At 47.3% G+C, this 15,083-nt stretch overlaps 2 protein-coding genes across 9 annotated transcripts in view; one reads left to right on the forward strand and one right to left on the reverse strand.

Annotated features, from left to right (window-relative positions):
• Positions 1–8,884, reverse strand: part of TBC1D22B (TBC1 domain family member 22B) — a 40,624-nt gene extending 31,740 nt beyond the window's left edge. For 3 of the 4 annotated variants that reach the window (XR_015951065.1, XR_004693021.3, XM_035122285.3), the window contains exons 1-4: positions 8,680–8,884; positions 5,456–5,512; positions 1,949–2,250; positions 114–293 (exon numbers count right to left, since the gene is read on the reverse strand). Coding sequence is in view for 2 of the 4 variants with exons in the window: in XM_035122285.3 (XP_034978176.1) it covers positions 114–293; positions 1,949–2,250; positions 5,456–5,512; positions 8,680–8,735 (595 nt within the window). In the remaining 2 variants the exon portion in view is untranslated. Of the gene's footprint in view, positions 1–113; positions 294–1,948; positions 2,251–5,455; positions 5,513–8,174 lie in introns of all 4 variants that reach the window. The other variant, XM_088674144.1, reaches the window with a different exon arrangement.
• Positions 7,381–15,083, forward strand: TMEM217 (transmembrane protein 217). Of its 5 annotated transcripts, none has more exons than XR_004693023.3 (4): positions 7,381–7,520; positions 9,900–10,002; positions 12,454–12,558; positions 14,164–14,302. XR_004693023.3 is itself a non-coding variant. In XM_088674145.1 (3 exons), exons 2-3 carry the CDS (start codon positions 10,000–10,002, stop codon positions 14,755–14,757), a joined length of 597 nt encoding a protein of 198 aa, XP_088530271.1. In that variant the 5' UTR covers positions 7,381–7,520; positions 9,900–9,999; the 3' UTR covers positions 14,758–15,083. The 5 variants fall into 5 exon arrangements, 3 of the variants coding, with proteins under 3 accessions (XP_088530271.1, XP_088530272.1, XP_088530273.1); XR_015951066.1 differs by lacking the exon at positions 7,381–7,520 and adding an exon at positions 8,154–8,270 and having other exon boundaries at positions 9,904–10,002; XM_088674145.1 differs by lacking the exon at positions 12,454–12,558 and having other exon boundaries at positions 14,164–15,083.

The raw sequence follows: 15,083 nt of genomic DNA on the forward strand, positions 1-15,083 counted from the left end.
GCAAAACTACTTCTAAACAAGAGAAAGGAACCAAACGGGGAGCACACTTCTCTCGCCTCTGGTGGTAATCCCTGTAACTAACAGGACCCTCTGGGGTTATTGCCTGGACTCACCTAGATCTGTGTTGTGGCTAGACAGAAGCTGCCGGAACTTCTCCAAACGAGTTTTCTCACGCACCGTCATGGGAGGAGCCCCTGAAGCGTTTTGGTCAGAGATGCGAGCAACAAGCGGGATGATGGGTCGGAGTGGGAGGGATTGCTGTTTGTGGAGGGGGTTGCGCACACAGGCATCCTCTAAAAGAGTTTAAAGAGGTCCATCAGGCCATGAGCATACTGGGCAGCGGCAAGCACTGCCTGGAGCTTCCAGAATCCACTACCATTCCCAATAAGGTCTGCACACCTTCAGAAACATGCACGACAAAGAAAGGCTCCACACCTGTGAAGTTTCTCCCCAATCACCGAATGGGGACAGAAGCTTCACCAACTGATTTTTTTCCTGCCACGCTATTATCAAAAAGATACAAATGCAACCTCAAGGAGGAGGAAATATAAACTCATGCACTCCTGCTGGGCAACTACTCTGCTTCAACTGCACGTTCTGTGGAACAGAAGGAATCCCTGGGTAGGAATTTCCTACCATTAATGGAATATTTGGATTTTCAGTTCCATTGGAACAATGTTTTAGCAGCACAGGACAGTAGTGATCCAGGAGTTCTTCTCACTTTTTCTGGGCTAATAAACAGTGGCGAAAAGAAAATGCCACATTATCCGAAACAGGCATCACTCAGTGGTTTGCATGGATGGCTCTCAAACCATTTTTGTTGCATAATTACTGAGGCAAAGATTCATCTGACCTGTCCTCCAACAATAAACACAGCTAGGCTCTCACTGCTCTCCTTCCATCATCTCCTCAAGGTCAATCCTTTTGCTCCAATTTTCATGCTCTCCTTCCTTCCTTCCTCTTCTAACATGCTGGTCAGACAACTCAACACATATGGGAGGAAGCAGAAAAACACAAAGGCAGTTTACTATCCCAAATTCCTTTGACACCTCTATGTCAAGTGGCCAGTCAGTTTCCAGCAGATAACTGGAGGTGAGACATGGACTCTGGAGCCATCTGGTGGTGGTTCTGTGATAGGAAGACTCATTCTCAGAGCTAAAAAGTAGAGTATGCTTTGCTTACTCCACTAGCACCATCACAAAAAGGTCTGGTCCTTATTATCTAAACTATTTTGAGTATGTCTTGCATGCCTGTTCCAAAGTCCTCAATGCAAAGCTCTAGGTCCCACCCACCCCCATCCAGTAAACCCTATTCAGATTGGTTCGTTGTTAACTAAGAAAGCTTACTCATAGAAAGCTTGCCCCAATCACTTGCAAAAACAGTAACACAAGGACTGTGCCCAATAGTGGGCCTGGTTTGACAGGACACCAAGCTTTTATCCCACGGAAGTATACAAGATCTGTGCATACTCTGCAAAGGTATATGTGTTGTAAAACTACACCAAGGTAACCTATATAATCTATGCCAACGAAAGCAAATTTCTAATAGCTGAATAAGAAGGATGCTACTGGATCAGACGAAGGATTCACCTACCCCAGCAACCAACCAACAACAGTGTCCACTTATAAGTTATGAAAATCAAGAGAAGTCACAAATTATCAGCATTAATTTATTCTGCTCCTGCTAAAATGTGGCAAACAGGGAGCTCCATAAGGCACTAACTCAACCCCTCACCAGCTTTCAAGGTGTCAACAGGAATTGACCACACATATTCAAATCTATGTTTTCAGCCATAAGAGAGGGATCATCCACATTCCTTGGCTAGAATTCAAGATCCTCAGAATGCTCAGCTCTGCACTTGACTCCCAAAGTGACCCTTGAGCAGACCTGCAGAACCCACACAGCTTTGACAAGATCACATAGGGTAAAAAGGCCAGCGGGCCCTTACCAGGTGCTCTGGACAGCTGGGCCTCACTATTGGACTTGATGACCTTACAATTGGTTGGTGCTTCACTCAGAGCCACCTGGGGCCACTCGGGTTTCACACGCAGCCTGCTGTGGTTCTCCAGCACCTGGGCTGCTGTGGCCTTGGCCACCTTAGAGTTCAAAGTCTGGAAAGATGGGAAGTCCTCATCTTCATCGTCCCCAATGTCCCAGGCGTCACTAGTGTCGCGGGCAAACTCGTGAAAACTGCTGGCCTTCTTATTCTTCATGGGTAGTGCGCTGATCTTTGACCGTTCCTTGATGAAGCTACAAAATAAAGGAAGCTGGCATTAATGCAATGTGGTCAAACTCTGCATCTCACCTTCCCCTGCCTCTAGCCTAATTTGCCCTATTTGATTCCATTTCCTCTGCAGGTCAAGCCCCCACTGCCACTTCTCCATCCCATGGTACAGTTCCTTTCTCGTCTGGTCAGGGTAAAGAGAATGAATGCAAAGTCTTCCTATAAGCTCTCCACCAAGTGCAAAGTTCAATGTCTGAACCAGCGAGCTTTGCAGTCTTGGCACATGGGACAGTGAGGAGAAATGCTTCTGCCAAATGACTTGATGAAGAAAGGTTGCCAGTCTGAAGTACTGCTTGGCAAGCAAAGCGAAGGAGGAGACTGGATTCAACTTCAGTGAGCACATATGGAATCCTGGAGAACAGTAAAAGTGCAGGCATACAATTTGAAAGTGGCCACAATAACATAGTGCTTTGCTATCAGGTTAACATATACATAGAAGAGAGGCATAATCAGGCACAACTATTCTTTCATAAGCTGCATTTGCTTTGTTCTCAATTAAATGAGTCAAAGTCCTTGTGCTATAAAGAGAAAGTTCATGTCCGAACAAGAAACTCAGAAAGCACATGAACTCCAGCAAGGTTAAAGAGACCAAGAGGGAAGCTGAGAACAAAGAAAATGGAAATGTCTCAAAACTACTTCAGAAAGCCTGGTCAAGAACAGCATGTTCAAGAGGTAAGCCAGACAGAGGCAATACAGAAAACCTAATGCTATTCCTTAAAGATGTCTTTGTTGAAGGGGACCACTTACATCCAAGTTACACCTTTTCTTAGAATTTTTATTTGCAAATGTCTCTAAAATAATAAAATATCATGAGCAGAAACTGACATTAAGAATGTTTCATTAACACTAATTTAAATTTATAGATTTATATAATCAGTCCAAATAGGCACTGAAAAGAGATTAAAGAGCACAAGCCATACATTCAAATGCAGAAAGAGCAGTGAGATCTTCAGACCCACGAGATATGCTTTGAAAGTGGTAAAACTTTCATAAAGTAATGTTTCTGAGGAAGGGGTTTTTAGTCACATTGGGAAGTAGTAAATCAGGACAAAATCTATTTGCATAAGAGGCTTTGAATGAACTCAGATGCAACAATACTAAGCCTACCCTAGCTGATCACTAAAATCAACAGCAGTCAAATTAAAAACAAGGCCTCAAGGGAGACTGTGTTCCAGAATTCAGGGGCCACCACAGTATAAACTCTGCTCCTAGCTGAAACAATCTAATGTCTGAAAGAGATGACTTCATTGGCAGATTGCAAAAACCCCTTCTCCACCTCCCAAGGTGGGAAGGGGATACACGCTTTAAAACAACAGAAATTTAAGATCAGACTCAATTAATCTAGCATAGGACCCAGGTGGCGCTGTGGTTAAACCACTGAGCCTAGGGCTTGTGATCAGAAGGTCGGCGGTTCGAATCCCTGTGACGGGGTGAGCTCCCGTTGCTTGGTCCCAGCTCCTGCCAACCTAGCAGTTCGAAAGCACGTCAAAATGCAAGTAGATAAATAGGAACCGCTACAGCGGGAAGGTAAACGGCGTTTCCATGTGCTGCTCTGGTTTGCCAGAAGCGGCTTTGTCATGCTGGCCACATGACCTGGAAGCTATACGCCGGCTCCCTCGGCCAATAATGCGAGATGAGCGCGCAACCCCAGAGTCGGTCACGACTGGACCTAATGGTCAGGGGTCCCTTTACCTTTACCTTTAGTCTCATCAAAGGTTTTAGTCAAGATACCCAGAGAAGTAGTCTTTACTTCCAAGATATCCCTCCATCTTAACTGGCACTAACTAAGAAGAATCTATGATAGACAAATGGCTCCAAAGTTGTTCTGTAATTTTATATTCATCTTGCAATGGCCCCCTTCAAAAACAAACAGACTGGGCTAGAGTGGCATTGATTTGAATGAATATAGGATTGTGATAGTCAACAGTTGAAAACCGCTATCAAAATGCATCAGTATTAGCAAACATTGTGATTTAGGGAACAATGTATTTATAAACTCCACAATAGCATGGCGAGAGCGAGATGTTCAGCACAGGGGAAGGCGCATGTTAGATTTATAATCGTAAACTGCCACAATTGCTTATATATTAAAACAAGCAACACATAAACTAGGGTGGCTCTGCATAGCTTGAATAGCAGCATTAAAGTCTTTGCCCTCCTTTCCCCCCTTGGAGAATCCCCTCTAGAGACTGACAAGGAGGTTAGACTCCATGACTCATGAATCCCTTGGGATATAACAACAACAATTGTGATGGGAATGCCTTCCCATAGTGACTTAATAATGGGGCCACCAACTCATTACATGCCCAGCACTCAAAGGCCAAAAAACAGGTAAAGCTCAAACTGGTGCCTGATGGGGAATTTATTGGTCCAAGGCATTTAAACAAAACATCTGTCATTGAGGCAATACTTGCAAGTTCTCCTATTCTAAAAAGTTCTTCCTCAGAGTTTTAGTTCACAAAGGACATCATGTAGTTTGAAATTCTTGGTCCCAAAGCCTGTGTTTAGCTCAAACACACTAGGTGGTAGTCAATTAAATTTTGCTCAGAGTAAACCAACTGAAATTAGTGAACATGACTTGTTGTTGGCATCCGTCTGTCTTGAGAGACAATGGAGTGCACCTCCACGGGTGACGTCAAACCACTGCATTTGCAGCACCTAAGTGACCTCCCTGGGGTGCAAGCCTGGGCAGTGTGTATGGAGATCCTGGGCTACCCAGATGACAAGACCCCGCAGAGCAATACATTTGACATCAGCTTGGCTGGAAGGAGGTGTACAAGGTGCCAACCAACTGTCTTGGGGACTCCACTCCGGATTTGTATAGGGTTTACTCCTTAGCCTTTGTCTTCTCCTGACTAAGTCTGTTAATTTCAGTGGGTCTACTGTAAGTAAAACTTTGTAAAATTCAAACAACACAGCAGTGCATGTTAAGCCATTAAATTTCACTTTCAGCATTTTTGGTGCTGCTGCCTTTCTCTCCATCCCACTTTTTTCTCTTTGCAATAGCTCCTGTGATCACCAACTAAACTGAGGCCTTGGAGGCTGGTAATCCACAGGAGAGCGCAAAATAACTGGATTGACAAAACAGACTTCTTCCTAGGGCAAAGCAGCACCATGTGATGATGAGTGCTAAAGGTCTGCCCTCCGATGAGAAGAAGGGAAGCTACTCACTTTTTAGTAAGCCGGGGATCCAGTGGAGGATGCTGAGCTCCATAGACAGGTTGAATGCTGCAGGGGAAACAAGAGACTCAAGTGATTTGTGAGCAAGTATTCTAGCCTCAGCAATGAATGTATCAAGGGCCGCATACAAGCAATGTCAATAACTCCCAGGTATCAAAACCACAGGAACATACACAATCTGCTACCTAGAAAAGCAAAAACGTTGACAATCCACCCTCCTAATTCTTTTCTTGGCATCCCCTTTGGCCAGTCCAAAGAACACACATGAGAAAGATTTCCCATTTCGATAAGCAGCTCTTTGAGAGTTTCCTCTGCCCTCTGGCCCCAGTCAAAATATCTCCATCATTCTTTGCAGACTTAACAGAAGCCAAGCCACATGACTACATACAAGCTTAGTGCTTGCTCCTCTCAGCATGGATTATACAGCACATGGGGGTAAGGGCTATTGGTCACAAGGACAACTTTACTTGCACAGGTTAGGAAAACTGTACTCCTAACAAACAATTCAAACAACTGAGCTGGGGGGAAGCTATGTGGAGGGGGCCCCAGGACTTAGCCCTCATTTCAATTACCGGTATCTTCTAGCTACATGTGCTTCAGAACACAGAAATAGGTAGAGGGCAAGACATAGGCTACAGGCTATTTAAAAGACTATTCGCACACACCTCCCCCTTCCATTGGCCTGAGCTATCACAGCAGCCTATTGACTGGCAGGCAACGTACACATCAGTGAATAAAGCTTAAGTTCATTGGTTGGGCTGAAGTTCAAGTTGGATCATTTCTTTTCCCAAAACCGGTTTACCTGGTTTAGTCAACTTCACTGTTTAAATTAGCTATAGATGGAAACAACGTCTTGATTTAGAAGCAGAAACACACAAGTGAGCAAGCAGGATGTGGCAATGATATAAGAAAGCTAAGATAGTGAGGCACCAGCACACTTGCAGAAATAATGTTTGGTATTTATTTTCTTCCCAAGTACATATTATAAGACCTTTAGTTGTACTTTCCCCACACATCCAAACTAGCCCAGAAAGTTGGTAGAGTTTGACAGGCGGAGAGCTGGATGACATTAGAGGGAGAAACAGAGAATTAACTAGCCTGGCAGGATTTAAAGCCAGCTAAGCATTCCAGAGGCTTCGCAGTGGTGAACTGGCTTGGGACTGCACGGTCAATATGAGGTTAGAGAGCATGTGAACAATATAACACAGGGGTGAGCAGAAGATAAATTAGGATCTACTGAGAGATCTGAAGTAGATTAGCAAGGATTTATGACTCCCAATTGTTTAACAATGGCAACAGCAAAATGATTCTGCATTACATTGCTGAAGGGTGGGGGGGTAACCACGAGTGGATTCCAAGCAAATTCCTCAGCTGTTATTTAATCCTAAGTGTATGACTTTTGCACTTAACTCTGGTTGTGAACCTTGGTACTCTAGAAAGCTTGAAGTCTAATGCAACAGCCTCATGAATTACACAGCCTTTATCCCAAACCTGAGGCCAAGATCACCTCTTAGGTCTTACCTCACTTTCTTCAGGGGCACATGCTCCTGAATACATCAAAAGAGGAGAGTTATCACTCAATCTCATTCAGAGTGGTCAAACAATTGTGCCGAGTTTCCTCAAGGTTTCAAGTGCCTTCTTAATGCGTGAGGAAGGAAGCCTAATCAGAATTGAACACTAAGTATATAGATAAAGAATGTATTCCAATATAATTAGTGTAAAAAGTATAAGAGTTTGCACATGGGTAGGATGAGAAATCTCTCTTCATGGCTGATAGCAGATCATCCCAGCTTGGCCCTGTCCAACAATAGCCAGAACCCTCCACCAATGACAGTTTCCCCAGCAGCCATGTTTCCAAATAATAAAGTGATTGGAGCGGTGCTGAAGAGAAACATATGAGCCTTTCAGGGTCAGACCTATCTAGTCCTGCATTCTGTTCCTGGTGGCCAATCAGATGCCTATGGGAAGCCCAAGGAAGGACAAGAGGGCAAAGATACTCTTGCATTTGTCTTCCAAAGCAAGTAGAATATGATGCATGGTCCCTCGGATACTGGAGGTAAGTTATAGCCATCACTCTTAGACTTATCAAAAGGATACACATACCACCATGGTTTAAACTATGGAAGAAATTGGGGGGGGGGGCGCTTTTATAAAATCCACACACCTTACCTCTGACTTCATCCATTTCACCCAAATCACGCACATCCCCAAACAATACTAAAAACAATAGATATGGGAAGCATCCCCCCACCCTCCACATCACTCCTTTGTAATTTAAGCACTGCAAATTCCCAGTTCACCAGTTTTGGGGGCGGGCACATTGAGGAGAAATCATCTCCGGAATATGAAGTCTAGGACTTCTGCTTTCATATTTAGAAGTGTCCTGAAGTTCTCCAGAGTTGCCGAGTTGCAATAGGCGTTAATTAGTTGGTGTTTGTTTTTAAAAGCCTGGTTGATTCTTTTTGCCACCGGTTTTGAAGTTCACTCCTATCAGAGCATTTAGCGGCAGTAAGCGCCAGCACGATAAGGAAGCCCATACGGACCATAGCTGCCAAGTTTTCCCTTTTCACGCGAGGAAGCCTATTCAGCATAAGGGAAAATCCCTTTAAAAAAGGGATAACTTGGCAGCTATGATACGGACTCACGCCGATTAACCTATGCAAATGAGGAAGTGGCTTCTGCTCCTGGGCAAAGTAGCAACCCAATGTACCTGTCCGCTGAGCAACCTGGCTGGCTCCGAAATACAAACGGCCCCGGGACAAGGGAGGACGGATGCACCGGCGAGTCTCGTCGTTCCCCAAGGCGGGTTTAGGAACATGGGAGCGTAGCAAAGCCCATTTGCCCCGCGATCGCCAGCCTCGCTTCTCCGGCTGGCGATGGGCTTCTGACTGCAGCTGGGCTGCTGACTAACCGGGCCAGCCAGCGCCGCAGCGGAGAGCAATCGTGGCGCGACCGCAATCCCGAGCTTCACCTCACGGACATCGGGGGACCCACAGAGGTCCTCTCCCCAATTGCCCTGCTCCCTCTAGATGCGGAGAGGCTGCTAACCGGTTTCAGGACGAGAGTCGCGAGCCCCCACGAAGCACCTCCCTGCGATGGATGGCGGCAGGGAAGCACCAGGTGGAACCGGCGCCGCCAACCGGCTCCCGCCTTCCCGGGGCACGGCTGCTTCGTGGGCGCCCACCCCGGAGACCGAGCCTCATGCGGCCGCTCACCTGCCCGGCAGCTTCGCGCTCCGCTTCCAGAACTGCTTGCTGCTTTCCGCGGCCATGGCTGGGGGGCAGAGGCCGAGCACCCCGCCGGCTCCGGGAGGGAGGGGACGAGCCGGAGCGGTGGGGCCCAAAGCCTCCGGCCGAGGCCGCTTCACCGCCTCCCTCCGGGAGCCCCGTTGCCAGGCCTCAGCGCCGACATCTTGGAGTCGGGCGGGCGCGGCCTAGCCATTGGTTGCCTGAGCCAGAGTCCCCCTAGCTGGCCAATCCTGAGTCAGATTCCTAAAGCAACGTGAAGCATAAGCGAGGTGGGGGGGGGGCGCCGCCGAAGGGAGGGCGGGACCAGGAGCCGCGCGCAACGCGCGAGAGGCGGGGCGATTCACCTAGTGATGCACAGAGGAGGGGGCAGGGAAGGAGGAAGGCTGCGGCGAGGGGGCGGGGGGAGCCACGTGCAGTTGGGTCGAAGCGGGAGGCGGTTTAACTGTCAAAAGTGGCCGTCCTCGCGGAGAAGCGGGAGCAGAAAGCCAGTGAGGGAAACCAAGGCAGGCTGGGGGCTGCTGCCTCTCTCAGGGAGGAAAATAATAAACAACGCTTTCCAGACTTTTTAAAAATTTCATTAATTATTGGGAGACTGATGGTTCGAATCTTCCATTAAAAAGAGGACAATTTTTGCAGAGGCGCTACTTTTACGTGCTTTCTTCAGCAAAGTCACCTTCAGCTCCTACCTGAAACTCCCCAGAAGCCCTCAGATTGCCCTCCCTTTTAATGTAGGTGTGCTGTACTTCACAGGGATAGATTTTAAACTGCACCCATGGGACACTGGTGCGAACAGAACACCCAATCGGATCAAAATGAGTCCAGCTTACTCAATAGCCAGCTTGAGAGAGAGAATGCAATAATTTATTTAACTTTGGCATGTTCATTCCTTTAATCTCGTGGGCACAGTCAGGATTTATGTTGGCGAGGGGCAGGACATCCACCTGTCATCTGTCTGGCTCTGTCTAGCAGATTCGGAACAAAATGTCTCAAGGACAAGTTGTTTTAAATTACTTCCTTTTGCCCCCAAGCGCTCCAAAAAATCTGTCAAAATCTACAATTTCTACTTTTAGTTAAGTATTTGTATTTTATTTACTTGAAGGGGGAGGCAGCTATCTATCCACCTGGGCAGATAAAGTATCAGCATACAGATATTCCAAGTCTGTTACTCCTCTTCTGTTTCTTCACAGGAAGCTTGCTATAAGTGGCATTGTTGTCTTCCGATGCAGCAGTAATCCTTGGAAGAGATAAACAACTGGGGTCACAAGAGATCAAGTGAACAGGCTCAAAATGGTGAGAAGAAGTGTGCAGTATGATTTACCATTGGCAGCAGTTAACATCAATAAAAACCTGAGAGCAAGTACAGAACATACCAAGGCTGTGTACCTACTCCCTTGTACTCTTCATCCAGTGCACTCCCACTGCTTGTCAGGGAGGGAAGTGGTGACCACATTGCCACAATTTAGTCATGTGCATTACTTCAGTTAAGAAACACATTTTTAGCATTTATCTTCTTCCCCATCGATGCTGCTATTCCATCCATGCTTTGCAACCGCATGCCATTCAAATGTTTTGAACTGTATCTCCCATTAACCTCAAAAGAGGTACATGGCCCCTGGCCTATCCTGTGGCCATAAAATGTGCTTTTAAAAATAAAAAAAATGAAGGATGATTATACAAGGCCTGTCTGTCACCACACTAGCAATCTGCCACTGGGCACAGTGGGACTGGGCCGGACTGCAGGGCACTGAACCTCATCCTTGAGACACAGTCCTAGCTGTACCACTGAGAGTGATAGCTGTTCTGTGCAACTGCAACACTATTTTTAAGGACTAACTAGCTGGCCCTGCACGCGTTGCTGTGCGTTAGTCTGTCAAATGGAGGGTAATAGACCCCCTTCAGATCCCCCTGAGCCGCAGAGTCTCCCTGTTTTACAGGATCTTGTGGCGGAGGCGGGGTTTGTGGGTGTGGCACGTTGTTGTGGCTAATCCCTGTGACTGCTCCCACGGGTCCCGATCCATGATCTATTCTGTTTGTTCTCCACCCCTCTCCGTGACCGGCGTATCTCATGACGTTTTGAAGGATGGTATTTATTTTTGTCTTGTGGTTATTGGGGGGGGGGTTTAGTGGTGCTAAATTTTAAAGTAAAAACCCCTTGCCGTGCCCCCAAGTGTGTTGCGGTGGGTTATTCCCCCCCCCCCCGGGGCCTAGTGGGGGCCTGGCAGGGGCCTACATAAAACAAAGGCTGTGCTGCAGCCTGTGACACGGGCGGTCGCCCTTCCGCCCCCCCCCCCCGGGCCTAGTGGGGGCCTGGCAGGGGGCTACATAAAACAAAGGCAAACTGAGGCCAGTCTATCTACCGTAGATTATATATATCCCTCCCGCACCCGAAACTGCCTTTTCAGTGCTTCCCAACAGGCAGGCACTCAACAGGTGCAGCTTTCTGGCCAACCCCTCCCAGCTTTACTTCTTGAACTTCTGCCTGCCGGTTAGCTGTTAAAGGCACAGGAGCTGTGAGAACAAAGGTGAGGGGAGTATCTGATGACACTCTCTCGCCCCCCCCCCACAAATATGCTTCAAGTTAATAATAATAATAATCCTGGGGTGCGGGGGAAGGCAGCAGTGACGAGCAAACCGAGGGGCTGAGAATGGGAAAGCAACGTGGTGTTTTTTTTAATATGTTTTTTATTTATTTCAATCTTTAAAACCATACAGAGAAATCATGGATCCTCATTTGGAAAGCAACGTGTTTTTTGCTGCTTAACAGGGAACAGGACTGCATCTCCTCCTGCGGGGGCTGGGATTAGAGGGGGGCGATGGATGGATGGAAGTGGGGGCCCAGCAGAAGCACCAGGAAGGATTAAATGCCTCATTTCCCAATGGGGAACAAACAGGAAGGGTGGCTTATCTTTCAGGCCCCATGCATGCCCCCCTCTCACCCCACCCCTTTCATTCATGGAGGGAGCGGGCCAGGAGGAGCCGGGAGGGAGCCAGAGAATCCCCTGGAGCTCAGCTTCATCTGGGAGCTTCGGCTTTCTCAATCTTCTTATTACAGAACATGGCCACAAGGAAGTCCCAAAAAGGCTGGAGAGTGTGCATGTGAAGCGCTCATCAGCCCCTCTTTCCATCCAGGGGAGGGGCGTGAAGCCCTTGGGGTGGGCATCTCCGGGGCGCATGCAGAGTGCATTTCGATCCGTGGCACTAAACCGCTGCCCATCCAGGAACACGGGCTTCCCAAACGAAAAGGTGTCAGTTCCAGGAAGGCAAGGCGGGCCTCTTCTCTCTTTCCTTTAAAACAGCAAAAGCAGCAGCGAGGAGTCCTGCCCTGGGCAGAACAGCACACGCCGATCCTGGCTGGCCTGGCGCCTTCTTCCTCACCAGGAAGGTCTTCATCGCCCGCCACGTGGTGGCAGGATAGCCACGCACAGCAAACCCCACCCCCACCCTGTCTCTCTGGGCAGAGGTGCCAACTTGAATAAAATGGGCTCCTACACCTCTGGGTGTCTCGCTTTCTTGGCACAGAGCATCCAGTGGCCAGGTCTTAGCTGTGAAAGCAAAGGCTGCAGCGTTGGAGGCCCATGCATAGTCCCATTGCTAAGACCCCCATGGAACATGGCCATGTTGATGATGGGCGTGCATTGTTTCTTTTAAAAATCCGAGTTGTTCCACCTCATCCTTTCTCCGAAGAATGCAAGAATGGCACACTGTTTTCCCCTCCCTTCTTCTCCCCTTTGATCCTCACAGCAACCCTGCAAGGTAGGCCCAGACTGAGACACAGCTCCGCCATGCCGCTGCGCGCCCGGAGCTTCCTCCCCGCTGGAGGAGCTGCCCTCCAACCGCTGCCCACCGGTAGGGAAACCGGGGGTGGGGTGGGGGTGGGCGTCGGAGGAGTATTTGCACCACAGCGCCAGATAAGCTTAAGACGGCCCTGTTTACAGTGAAAGGAGACAATAAATTTTAGAGACGCTCTTGCAACTGGGCTGGTTTGCAATTTGTGAGCCTGACTTTCTGTAAGGAAGACCTCCCCAGGCCAAAATCAAAACTTATTTCTGAGTTGCAGGCTATCATAGCAAAAGCTGGATATTTTTAGAGGTGCTACATAACACTTGGTGGCATGGTTCTATATCTAAGCACTCTTTTGGATCCTTGAAGTCGTGCTGCAAACATGCCATTTCATATGTTGCTGTTGCTTGTGCAACCAAGGTCACCTTCATGTGACCTGCTTACTGAGCATTCATCCTGATTTGTTTGCACAATTATTGTGAGGTAGTTATAAAAAACATACACTGTTTATTGCACATTGATTCTGATTTCTTTGCTGGAAGGTTATACAACATTGTATAATAGCAACTGCTATTATCCTACATGTTCCCATCACTTTCCTTACAGCAAAAGGTGTGTGTGTGTGTGTGTGTGTGTGTGTGTAAGTGGATTTGTTGACAAAGAGTGCACAATGTACTTAAATTGTGTAACATGTATTTCTGGTAAACAATTGAATCCCACCCACAAGACAGGACATTCTGGAAGCAACCTAAAGGTAAAGCGACCCCTAACCATTAGGTCCAGTCGCAGACGACTCTGGGGTTGCAGTGCTCATCTCGCTTTACTGGCTGAGGGAGCCAGCGTACAGCTTCCGGGTCATGTGGCCAGCATGACTAAGCTGCTTCTGGTGAACCAGAGCAGCACATGGAAACACCATTTACCTTCCCGCCGGAGCAGTACCTTTTTATCTACTTGCACTTCATGCTTGCGAACTGTTAGGTTGGCAGGAGCAGGGACCGAGCAATGGGAGCTCACCCCGTCACGGGGATTCGAACCGCCGACCTTCTGATCGGCAAGCCCTAGGCTCTGTGCTTTAACCCACAGCGCCACCCGCGTCCCTGGAAGCAACCTAGGTGTGTTGAATTGTGTTGGACAATTCAAAGTGTTGGTGCTGATCTTTAAAACCCTAAACGGCCTCGACCCAGAACTGTATACCTGAAGGAACGTCTCCACCCCCATCGTTCAGCCCGGACACTGAGGTCCAGCACCGAGGGCCTTCTGGCGGTTCCCTCATGGCGAGAAGTGAGGTTACAGGGAACCAGACAGAGGGCCTTCTCGGTAGTGGCACTCGCCCTGCGGAACGCCCTCTCATCAGATGTCAAAGAGATAAATAACTACTTGACATTTACAAAACATCTGAAGGCAGCCCTGTTCAGGGAAGTTTTTAATGTGTGACATTTTAATGTATTTTTAATCTTTCTTGGAAGGCGCCCAGAGTGGCTGGGGTACAAATAATAAATTATTGTTGTTATCATCATCATCATCATCATCATCATCAATATAGTTGCATTCTCTCCTACTCCGATACTTTGTATTCATCTCTAGTTTGAACATATCTTTAAGCTTTCTCAGAGAGTTCTGGAAACATTTTCCATATCCTGCACTACTAATTTAGTTTTATTTGCCTTTCAGGGGATTTGTGGAAGTGAGAAGATTGTCATCCTGTTTGCAGGTGGTATCTGTGGTGTATCTCCAAAAGCAGGATCTCTTCTCGCTGGTGTCTACATGATTCTGATGACCAATATGTACCTGATTTTTGAGGAAGGTCACCTAAATCGCACCCAAACTCTGTTAAAACAGTATCAGATAAAACATTATTCAACTGAGTCAATGTGGATTGTCCCATATTACTATTACACTGCAATCGCCTTGGCCATTATAACTTATCCTATATGTTTCTACTTCCTCTATTCCATCCAGTGGCGAAACACTGTAGGATTGTTTATCTACATTGTTTGGATCTTCTTCTATGATCTAGCCAACATTGTCCTTGTAGTTCTAACAGCAAACTCACTTCCTTTTTCAATAAGTGACTTGGAATGGTTTGGATTGGCCACCAGAATCCCCACAGACTGCTTTTGGCTTCTCTTTATCATAACTTATTTTCTGATGATTATTGAAGGCAGAAGCACAGGGAGGATGTCACTGAAGACAAGGCGGATATCAAGACGTGTGTCAGAGCCTCCCAGGTTTAGGCTGGGTATCAATGCTAGGAGAGTTCAATAAGAGTTGTCAGGAAATTTGTGCAAACTAGCAGGCTTGCAATGCTTGGGACCTAGCAAGATGAGTCCAGTTCACCAACCTTGTATTGCTGGCCACTGGGAGCTTTAAAAGCCTATGGTTATTTGTTGCCTGCCTGGAACTGCGAGAACAGAGGGATTGTCAACCATTCAACAGGGCCGCAAAGCATGGGTTTGTCTTGCCAGAGTTGCAAATCTGATGTATAAATTCATGCATTCAAAGTGGTGCTGCATGTGGTTTGACTTTTGTATTTTAAATTATTATTACCTTATTGGATTGACGATATCCTTAATAAACATATATTTCCTCTC

The sequence above is a fragment of the Zootoca vivipara genome, chromosome 7 (assembly GCF_965207765.1).
Source record: "Zootoca vivipara chromosome 7, rZooViv2.hap1.1, whole genome shotgun sequence".
Classification (NCBI taxonomy): domain Eukaryota; kingdom Metazoa; phylum Chordata; class Lepidosauria; order Squamata; family Lacertidae; genus Zootoca; species Zootoca vivipara.